At 28.4% G+C, this 11,915-nt stretch overlaps 1 protein-coding gene and 1 long non-coding RNA gene across 2 annotated transcripts; both read left to right on the top strand.

Annotated features, from left to right (window-relative positions):
- The first annotated feature begins 5,970 nt into the window (after positions 1–5,970).
- LOC133814523 (uncharacterized) lies at positions 5,971–7,115 on the top strand. Its single transcript, XM_062247470.1, has 3 exons — positions 5,971–6,386; positions 6,540–6,827; positions 6,935–7,115. Exons 1-3 carry the CDS (start codon positions 5,971–5,973, stop codon positions 7,113–7,115), a joined length of 885 nt encoding a protein of 294 aa, XP_062103454.1.
- Positions 7,116–7,608: 493 nt separating this feature from the next.
- Positions 7,609–7,962, top strand: LOC133816182 (uncharacterized). The gene is made up of 2 exons (XR_009885060.1): positions 7,609–7,679; positions 7,758–7,962. It is a non-coding gene; the product is annotated as an uncharacterized LOC133816182 (long non-coding RNA).
- The last annotated feature ends 3,953 nt before the right edge of the window (positions 7,963–11,915 follow it).

Genomic DNA, 11,915 nt, shown 5'->3' with positions numbered 1-11,915 from the left:
TAAACGGGTTAATGTGGATTGTGGAATGTTTCTTTTTTTAAAAAGAAATTACATTTTTTTGTTTAAAAAGGAAAAAAAAAGACGTTAGGTGTACTGAGATAAAGACTCATATTATTATATTATATATAACATGGGATATTTATATATAATATTATTAATTTAAATAAATAATTTATAAATATCCTATTTAAATTTAAATTAATATCCAACTAAAATGAATAAAAAAATTAAATTAAAGGAGAAAATAAATAGAGTGATTTAAAGAGATTTTAGAGTGTCACAACATCTCCTTGAAGCTCTCCATATATATATAAATATAGATTTGGTCCCTTTATTTTTTAAAATTAACTTTCGAACTTTAGGATTACGTGTTTTATCAAAACTTAAAAATAAAAATAGATAGATTATTATTATTATTATTATTATTATATAGATATTTTTAATTGACATATATTATAATTATTATTAAAATAAAAAAGAAAAGAAAATAGATATAGCTTTTTCCTTGATTAATTAATAGCCATAAAATATAAAGGTAGAATAAAAAATGAGAAAAAAATGATGTTTATTATTATAATTTATACATGTTGTAAACATATATTTTTAATAAAACTATTTACGTTTAAATAAAACACATAAATACTATGAATAAACTATTTTTGTATGATAGTGTTTTCTCCATAATTTGGTCTTGGTGGTTATGAATTGTCCATCAATTTATTAAGTATATTATGAAGTTGTTTCATTCAAAAAAAAAAAATTAAAATGAAAATGATTAAACTTTTTCAAGATATCAATAAATTATATCCCTCTTCAAAAATAAATAATTATAATAATACCAATTAGAATACAACTATTTAGAATTTGAATAATTGTGTTATGACTCTATTAATTACTTTTATATTTTTTTATTATTTATCCATCAATGTTTTTAATTAACTATATGATCATTATGAATTATTACTATGATCATCGCTATAATAATTTTGTGATCCCTGATTTTTCTTGTTTTTACATAATCGCACATAGATTTGCACCATCTTAAAAAAAAAATAGAACCTAAAACGGTTGTATTGTACCAAATCACAAAGCCAACAAATCAAAATTTGTTTAATTTTGTTTTTAGTTTTCTTATTATTTTTGTTTCTTTTTGTTCTTTCTTGCAATATTTAAAATTTGTTGGTTGGTTCTTTAAAAAAAAACATTAGATCTCCATTATTTTTTTAAAATGGAACAATTTGGTAGAAATATTTATCCTAGTAATAATTGTTTTTTTCTTCATTTTTTTTCTTAAATGCTGAATGGTTTTGTATAGCCTTTGGTTTCATATTTTCCTCATGAATAAAATCTAAGACATGGTATAAAAGGATATCGTAACATACAAATCAAATGCACTTTATCTGATGGTGGCACAATGCTTTTGAAGATTTGAGAAAGTATATGATTACAAACAACATCATGTTAATAATCTCAATATCACCCACACCACATAAAACATCTGATAACATGTAAAACATGATAGAAAAATAAGATGAAGATGTTAGAATATAAAGATCAATAATTTAAAATAAAAACTTTAAAGATTAACAAATATTAATAATTGAATAAAAACCCGAGAGGATTATGTTATCATTAACACGTAAATCAATCAAATTTGGAGATATGAATTGGAATTCATTGAAAATTGAAATTGAAAGAGTTTAGAGAGAAGAAGAGAAAAAAAAATAGAGTAGAGGAAGATATGAGATTAATAGAGAATGTTTAGAATATATATAGATTCACAAAAATATATTTATATATTTAAATAATAATATCTTATAAATATCTTATTTAAATTTTAAAAATTACATTTATTATTATTATAACATGTATGGTAATTTATTAGTGTAACTACATTTAAAAAAAAAAATCATATGGTAAATAGGAAATAAGAGAAAACGTACCAAAAAAATGTGTGAAGAGTTTTTAATTTTAGATAGTTTAGATATTATAGTTTTTTTCTTTTTGTAATTATTAACTGGTAAATTTATAGATATTTGGATAGTGTAGATATTATAGTTTTTTCTTTTTTAATTATTAACTAATAATCATAAATTTTGAAAGGAAGAATTAAAAAATGTGAAAAATTTAGAAAATAGAAAAGTGGTTTGTTTTTTTTTTAAATTAATTAATATGGTAAATAGGAAATAGGAGAAAATGTACCTTAAAAAACGTATAAAGAGTTTTTAATTTTAAATATTTAGATAGTAACTACTAATATTTCAATAGTATGATTTTGTTTATATAAATTTAAAAAAGAATTATATATATTAGTACTTGTAATTTACCTAGAAATAATTACATAAAAAATTTAATAGATGATTCTATCTAGTTTGATAATAATAATTTAATAATTATAACAATTTGACATTTAAAATTAATAATAATAAATATTTTTTTAGAAATAAGACTATCATACGTAATTATATTAAAAACTCTTGTATACATATATAATTTATACTAATGTGTAACTAAACTTAAACTAATATTTAAAATTAATAATAATAAATATTTGTAGAAATAAGACTATCATAAGTAATTATGTTGAAAACTCTTGTATACATATATAATTTATACTAATATGCAATTAAATTTAAACTAATGTGTAACTAAATTAATTTTAAAAAAAAGTAAACGTGTTAATGTGGATTGTGTAATGTTTCTTTTTTTAAACAAAAAAAAAAGACGTTAGGTGTAGTGAGATAAATACTCATGTTATTATATTATATATAATATGAGATATTTATATATAATATTATTAATTTAAATAAATAATTTATAAATATCTTATTTAAATTTAAACTAATATGCAACTAAAATTCATAAAATGAATAAAAAAATTAAATTAAAAGAAAAAATAGAAAGAGTATTTTGAAGAGATTTTAGAGTGTTATAGTATCTCCTTGAAGCTCTCATTTATTTATTTATATATATATAAATATATAGATTGATATAGATATTATAGATTGGTGTATTTTAATTTTAAATTAAATAATATTTATTTTTTGGGAATATAGTATGAATTTTTCAAGTAATAAATTATTAGAAAATGTAAACCCAATAAAATAAAAAATTTAACTTAGATACTTTGTTATAATGTCTTTTAGATACTATACAATTGTAGTTGTAAAAATGGGATAAATTTATATTTACCCGTTTTTAGAGTTCATTAACTAAATATACCCAACAACAATATCTAATTAATTTATACCTAGTTTTATAGTGATATTTCCTATACTACCCTTACTCAAATACACCTAATTAGCTCTTCTCAACATAAGTTTTCTCCCTCTCCCATCGATTTTCCACCACCATCTCCACTGCACGACCACATCTATCATTGTCACTATCACTGATCCTTCACTATTGCACTTCTGTTCCTCCGCCACTGCCACCCTTATTATCTGTTTGGTGAGTTCTTCATTCTTTTGAGATTGAATTTCTCTCTTCTTCCCTCCTCAATTTTTATTTATTTTTTAATTTTTTGAAGTGTATGTGTTTGTTGCGATCATACATATAAATGAACATACATGTGTGTATAAAAATTTAGTGTAGTTATATGAAATTTAATATTCCATATTATACATAATTTAAAATGCCTTCTAAGTGTTTGTTAAAATTACTCAAAAAAATTGTGAAGATGTTATTGCAAAACTCATGCATCATTTAATCATGATTTGGTGTAAGGTTTTATTTCTGGTTAATGGATTGGTGGACTCCTTGTTTAAGGAGTTGTGTGTTAAAAAAAAAATTAAGATTTAAATAGTATAGTGCTAGGTGTTTGATAAAATGCCTCTATGTAAACTAGTAATTGCTGGTATAGCTAAGTGTTGGCCACTATGTTTGTTGATCTTTGTTTATATGACTTTTGGATTTATATGTTTTTATTTTAATGCTATATTTGGCTCTTTGATTTGGAATTAGATATACTGTAATGAATTCTTAAACCTCTCTGATGTTTGACATGTGTGCTGGCCATTTCTGGGATCATTATTCTTGTACCTTTTTGTCCAAAATTGTTGGTTTAATTGATTTTATATTTTCTGTAGGTTTGTACATGTGAGTTTTGCAGGAATTACTCAACCTGACAAACCAGGTCTTGATCTAAGTAAACAACCACCTGTCGTCCGCTTGAACAAGGAATTAGATTTTATCCTGACATTTAAGTTGAAGGTCTGTAGCTTGAACTCAATGAAAGCTTTCGTTGTTTGGGGTGATTGTGTTAGATATTATACTTAGGTTCTGTTAAATTAATTTAGAGTTTGTTTTTATGTAACTGTTTAGCTAAATGAACAACCATGTTTGGTTATAGCTGTTAAATATTGTTTTGGTGTATTAGTGAAACTCTATAAATACAAAGCTCAGTAGCTCAATCCATTACTTAATCAGAGATTTCATCAAACACTTTCTATTTTTTACATGGTATCAGCCAAAACATCGATCCTCTTCTTCAACTTTCCCTTGTTTCTTTTACTTTCTTGATTCTTCAATGGCTTCCGACACTTCTCATAGTAATGCTCCAGCGGTAGAATCTCCCGCTCCTCCAATGAAAACTCCTTTGTCTGGCTTCTCTGCCCTCACTGCTCAGCTATTGTAGAATACAGTAGGTTTTGCTTCTCTTGACTAGCTTTGGCATATGTGATTGCACATTGTAGCTGAAGATCAAACTCTCTTAACTGCCTCTCAAGGGAATCAACCTTGTCAGAGGCACCAGTACCACTCTTAAGAAGGCCCAGCTCTTCATTAAGCTCCATATTGGTCACTTGGTTTCAGCATTTTCCGCCCTACTTTCTGCTTCACTTCAGAATCTGCAATAACATTTTCCATTTCATTGATTCTGCAACATAGAGCATTAAGCTCTTCCTGACTACCATCTGCAGAAGACTTTGCATTCAGCAGCAGAAACTCAGATTCTTTTAGCTCTTTCTCAAGCAAGCTGACCTTTTCACCCAAAGTAAAGGCTTCTGAATTGGCAAGAATTAATTTATCTTCAGTGTCTCTCAATTTGGATTTTAGTTCATTTGTCTGTGCAACAAGCAAGTCATTAAATTTTGCATTGCTGCTTTCTAGCTTGCTCAAAGAATTTTCTTTAGCCTTCAGCTCTTCCTCGAAACCTTCAAGCTTTGATCTTAGCTGAGTCTCTTGTTGAGCTGAACTATGCACACTTAGCTGGAGTATCTGCAATTGACCCAACAGCTCTTTTGAAATTCCCATCGAAACCACAGCCATATTATCGGCCTCAAACAACCTTTCCCAAACATCTTATGTTTCATCTCCCATGCAGTATAGTTCTTGTTCTGAGGAGACCAGCCTTTGATTTAGCTCTTCTTCAACTTGTCTTAATTCTGTCATTTTCTTTTCGAGATCCATTTCTCTTACCAAATATTTCTCCAGCATCCTCAAAATATGTCTTTGTTGTTCAACAGATTGCATCCTAATTTTAAGACCAATGGTGTAAATTAGGAAAGCATTAGTTTAAATTTTTAGCCATTGAATGTTTGAGGTTTAAATTTTGTTGTAAAATAACATTATTATCTTCATCTTCATGATAAACATCTTTTGCATTACTTTGATTCTTCTTATTGAGTCACAAATATTATTGACACCTAGTTTTGCAAAATTGTGTTTGCCTTAAGTTGAGTGGAGTTAATGCAAAAAGTATATTGAATTGATTTTTTTTTAAATTTCTATCCAAGATAAAGGAATAAGCTCACATGAATGTGTTATTTTTTATTGCAGGAAATGGAGAAGATAATATTATTTGTAGTTTTTAACGGAAGATGGAATGCAAACAACAAATATGTTGATCATGAAGTGAAAATATTGATGGTGGAAAAGGATATTAAGTACGTGGAATTGGTAAAAAAGATATAAAAAGAGCTCAGATTGAATGAAAGTTTTATTTCAACAAACTTGCTTTTTGATGCAAAAATGGATACAAGCAAAGGAATGAAGATAGAAAGTGATGGCAATTTACAAGTCTATCTAAACTTGAACAAGACTATGGAAGAGTTGAAAAAATGTCCCCTCATTGTTGAAGTAGAACAAAGAAATCAAACCCTTTCTTTGCCAAGAGAAGCTAGCATTCCATCTGCTTTAGCAAGCAATGCAACAAATCACAGTTTGACTATCACAGACCCTAATACGATTACTGCAAGCACTAGTAAGATAAAGAGCGCCTCAACACAAGAATCCCAAAAAATTACAGAACACGGGCAAGAAGCTCAAGCACCTCTACATGTATTGCCAAATATGGAGATTGAAGACATAAGAGTCAATTATGTTTTCAAGAATAAGATTGATCTAAAATATACACTTGCGAAAATCGCCATCAAGAAACACTTTCAGTATAGAATTGAAAAATCATGTTCAGAAGCATTTTAGGCAAAATGCATAGATGAAAATTGTGGCTGGTATATACATGCAAGAAGAACAAAAGTATCAGACTACTTTCAAGTTATCAAGCACCATAAACAGCACACATGCTCCTTAAATCACAGAAATTTTGAAAATAGACAAGCAAGTGCAAAAGTCATCAGTAGTTACTTCAAAGAGAAGTTTCGTGACCCAGGATCAACCTATCGACCAAGGCAAATAATACGAGACATGAGAGATGAACATGGGGTAGGTGTAACGTACAATAAAGCATGGAGAGCAAAAGAACTTGCAGTTGATGATGTTAGAGGGTCAAATGAGGAAAGTTATGCATTGTTACCTTCATACTTGTATATGCTAAAGTTGGCCAACCCAAGAACTATCACAAGAGTATATAAAGATGAAGAAAACAGGTATGAATAATATTTATGATTTGCATTCCTATATTCAGGGCTTTACTGTTCACAATCCATACCTTACATTTCTAGGAATTGGTTGTTTTTTTCTTTAAATTTTATAGGTTTAAATATATGTTTATTGCTTTTGGTGCTTCATTGGATGGATGGAAACACTGTAGACCAGTTATAGTGGTAGATGGAACATTTTTAAAGATGAAATGTGGATGTACACTATATGCAGCTTGTGTTAAAGATGGAAACAATCAAATTTTTCCTCTCGCTTTTGGAATTGGTGATTCATAAAATGACAATGCATGGATATGGTTCTTTACAAGACTAAAAGAAGCAATAGGGGATCGAGAAAACTTGTGCATAGTATCTGACAGGCATAAAAGCATCAAAAATGCAATTGAACAAGTGTTTCCTGGTGTATATCATGGAGTTTGTCTTTATCATTTGAAGCAAAATCTAAGGAATAAGTTTAGGGGATTACATGTGCATGCCATATTTGAAACTGCTTCAAGAGCGTACTCAGCTCAAGAATATTATTCTGCCATGGTTGAATTACAGAAAATTAGCCATGAAATGACCACTTATCTTTTGCAAGCAAAACCGGAAAAATGGGATCGACCATTCTTTCCAACGAAAAGGTATAACATTCTTACAAGTAACATTGTCGAATCTATAAATGCAGAAATTGTGCATGCGAGAGAATTGCCTATAACGTCGTTAATAGAAGCTGTAAGAGATATGCTTCAAAGATGGTTTTCAACAAGAAAAGAAGCAGCAATCACCCAATGTATTGAAGTGACAAAATGGGCAAATGATGAAATGGAGATCAAACTTGATGTGGCATTTCGAATGAAGGTATGTTATTAAAGTTGCGTTTATTTACTTTTTGTTCGGCTTTTAAATCTATTGCTTAATAATTGTATTGTTTCATAGGTAGATGCAATTGATGCAATGAAATCTCGTGTCACATATGGTGATTGAGTGTTTGTTGTCGACTTGGAACAAAATATGTGCACATGTAATGAATTTCAACTAGAGGGAATTCCATGTGCACATGCTATTGCAACAATTGAAAGCAAGTACTTGGACAAGTACAAATTTTGCTCAAATTGGTATAGAAATTCTGTTTTGAAAGAGACATATGCAGGATCAATTAATCATCTTCCAGATAAAGTTGATTGGAGTGTCCTAGATGAAATTAAAGAAGATAGCATGAAAGCTCCAAAATTCAAAGTAAAACGAGGACGTCGTAAGAAAAAAAGAATTCCATCAACAGGAGAATTTTCCAAGCATGTTCGAACAATCAAGTGTGGAAATTGTGGAATATTGGGACATAATAGAAATAATTGTAAAAGCCAACCAATTCTAAAAGAAGGATAACATTGAGCTGTGAATTGCATATATATCATGATCATTGAGATTGATTATTGTCCTTGAGTATAGTGCATTATGCATGAAAGCATGAACTGTTGTTATCTGTTGCAGTGAATTGCATATATATGCCATTATGCATAAAGATGCAATGTTATACACATTTGTTGCGTTGTGGACTTGTGGATAAGAATGTTTATACATTTATTAAAGTACATCTTGTTTTTTTATTATATTATTATTAATTTAATTTATGAAAAATAGGAATTGATATTAGTGTGAGATGAAATTGACAGTAAAAGGTTATAAAAGATGATAGATTATCATCTAGAAATTATGACAAAGTTATCGATTAATCTTATGGACACTGTAAAAATTGTCCACATTTATAGTTGTTTGTATATTATGTTTTGAAATTCTTCTATGATCAATTCTATGTGAGAACAAAATCTTTCATAGTCTACATTAATATTTACACCAAACTTTCCTGTATAATATTTGCAAAAGGCAAAGCAAAGACAAACATAACCAGCAAAGCAAAGACAAAGCTAAAGCTTTTCCTCACAAACATAACCAGCAATAGCATGAAGAGGATCAACATTCAATTCAACCAGTCTCTCGCTGCTTTCCTTTTTTAGGTGCTAAATCTAGAGAGAGAAAGTAGAGAATTGTTTGTATGAATGAATGAATGGTTGGTTATGGAACTACTCTTCTCCATCATTCCTTCCCATGTGCTACTTACGCTCTCTTCTCTTCAATCCCCATACCTCCCTCTGCTCCATCAATAATTAACAGACTTTTCTTTTCCTTTTTTAATTAAGCTAAAGAAACCAATAAGGAATTAAAGCATTGTGTTTTAAAGAGACTTGGATTATAAATAGATCTTAATGGATAAAAATTTATAAATTTTTGTTCAAAATTTAATGCCATTTAGCCTTGCGGTTAAAAATTTGATGCCATTTGGTTTGTGGTTTACAAGTGATTTAAATTTAAAGCTTAGGGGTTTAAATTTAAAACATTGTGGTTTAAAGAAACTTGGATTATAAGTAGAGCTTAATGTATAAAAATTTGATTCAATTTAGCCTTGTGGTTCAAAATTTGATGCCATTTGGATTGTGGTTTAAAGTTTTAGGCAAGAGGTTTAAATTTAAAACATTAAGGGTAAAAGAGACTTGGATTATAAATAGAGCTGAATGGATAAAAATTCATAAATTTGATTAGGGGTTTAAAGTTTTAGGCAAGGGGTTTTAATTTAAAGCTTAGGGGTTTAAAATTAAAGTTTAGTGGTTTAAATTTAAAACATAGTTGGTTAAAGAGAGTTGGATTATAAATAGAGCTTAATGGATAAAAATTTGATACCATTTAGCCTTGTGGTTCAAAATTTGATTCCATTTAGCCATGTGGTTCAAAATTTGATTTCATTTGGTTTGTGGTTTAAATTTTTAGGGAAGTGGTTTAAATTTAAAACATTGTGGTTTAAATAGACTTGGATTATAAATATAGCTTAATGGATAAAAATTTATAAAATATGATCAAAATTTGAAGCCATTTAGCCTTGGGGTTCAAAATTTAAAACATTGTGGTTTAAAGAGACTTGGATTATAAATAGAGCTTAACAGATAAAAGTTTATAAATTATGGTTCAAAATTTGATTCCATTTAGCGTTGTGGTTCAAAATTTGATGCCATTTGGATTGTGGTTTAAATTTTTATGAAAGAGGTTTAATTTTAAAGCTTAGGGGTTTAAATTTAAAGCTTAGTGGTTTAAATTTAAAACATTGCGGTTTAAAGAGACTTGAATTATAAATAGAGCTTAATGGATAAAAATTTGATACCATTTAGCCTTGTGGTTCAAAATTTGATTCCATTTAGCCATGTGGTTCAAAATTTGATGCCATTTGATTTGTTGTTTAAATTTTTAGGGAAGTGGTTTAAATTTAAAGCTTAGCGGTTTAAATTTAAAACATTGTGATTTAAAGAGACTTTGATTATAAAGTAGAACTTAATGGATATAAATTTATAAATTATGGATCAAAATTTGAATCTATTTAGCCTTGTGGTTCAAAATTTAAAACATTGTGGTTTAAAGAGACTTGATTTATAAATAGAGCTTAACGGATAAAAATTTATAAATTATGTTTTAAAACTTGATGCCATTTAGCCTTGTGGTTCAAAATATGATGTCATTTAGCCTTGTGGTTCAAAATTTGATGTCATTTGGATTGTGGTTTTAATTTCTAGGAAAGTGGTTTAAATTTAAAGCTTAGGGGTTTAAATTTAAAGCTTAGTGGTTTAAATTTAAAACATTGGGGTTAAAGAGACTTGGATTATAAATAGAGCTTAATTGATAAAAATTTATAAATTTTGGTTTAAATTTGATGCCATTTAGTCCGGTGGTTCAAAATTTTATGCCATTTAGCCTTGTGGATCAAAATTTTATGCCATTTGGAATGTGGTTTAAAGTTTTAGGCAAGTGGTTTAAATTTAAAACTTAGTGGTTTAAATTTAAAGCTTAGTGGTTTAAATTTAAAACATTGTGGGTAAAATAGACTTGAATTATAAATAGAGTTTAATGGATAAAAATTTATAAATTGTGGTTCAAAATTTGATGTCATTAAGCCTTGTGGTTCAAAATTTGATGACATTTAGCCTAGTGGTTCAAAATTTGATGCCATTTGGTTTGTGGTTTAAATTTTTAGACAAGTGGTTTAAATTTAAAGCTTAGGGGCTTAAATATAAAGCTTAGTGGTTTAAATTTAAAACATTGTGGTTTAAAGAGACTTTGATTATAAATAGTGCTAACAGAAGCATTATCCAATGTTACCAATAATAACGGCTATTATTTATTTAAGAAAAATAAATAGTCCCTAGCATTATCCAATGTTACTTGTTCAAGAAAAATAATGGCTATTTAAATGTTTAGACAAGCGATTTACATTTAAAGGTTAGGGGTTTAAATATAAAGCTTAGTAGTTTAAATTTAAAACATTGTGGTTTAAAGAGACTTGAATTATAACTAGTGTTAACCCTAGCATTATGCAATGTTTCTTGTTTAGGGGAACAGAGAAGACAAAATTTTAAAGAAGGAATTGTTGTTTAACCATGCTACAATTCAAGTGTTGAAGGAATTGTCGTTTAGTCTATATATGCTTCATCCTGGCAAATTTGAGATTTTGGTATGAGAAGAAGTTTACATCATTGATAATCATATCGTAATATAGTCTGTACTAGAAGCATTCTTTGCTCCATTTAGCAAAAACATCTCATTATTGCCTGTCAATACATATAAACTACCTCATTCATTAAAGACAAGTTGCTTACAAAAGCACTTGAAGACTTGGCGTTAGGAGTACCACTTGGGTAGTAATTCTCATTAGTAAACTCATATGGTAAGTTTATGATATCAAGCACAAAATTCCCATCTTTCAGCAAAAAAAGCTGAATCCTTCCTCTAAAAAAGTTGGTACTTGAGTCCCTTGAAGAGACCACGTCTCCCTTTTCCAATACTTATGTTGGTAGCAAAGGGTCAGTGGGGTGTGACTAAAACTTTCCCATATCTTCTCTAACTTTCTATTGACAAGAACAAAGTTACCAGTATCATTGAAAATAACTATATCTACCTAACATATAAGGGGGTCAGAGTTCCACAACTCTTGGTTTTGAGGGTCAGTGAGCAATAAAAACATTCTTAAAACAAAAGTATTGAGATCCATATTTTGTT

Source organism: Humulus lupulus, chromosome 2 (genome assembly GCF_963169125.1).
Source record: "Humulus lupulus chromosome 2, drHumLupu1.1, whole genome shotgun sequence".
Taxonomy (NCBI): Eukaryota; Viridiplantae; Streptophyta; class Magnoliopsida; order Rosales; family Cannabaceae; genus Humulus; species Humulus lupulus.
The sequence above is the reverse complement of the archived record's forward strand: the minus strand, read 5'-3'. Positions and strand labels throughout refer to the sequence as shown.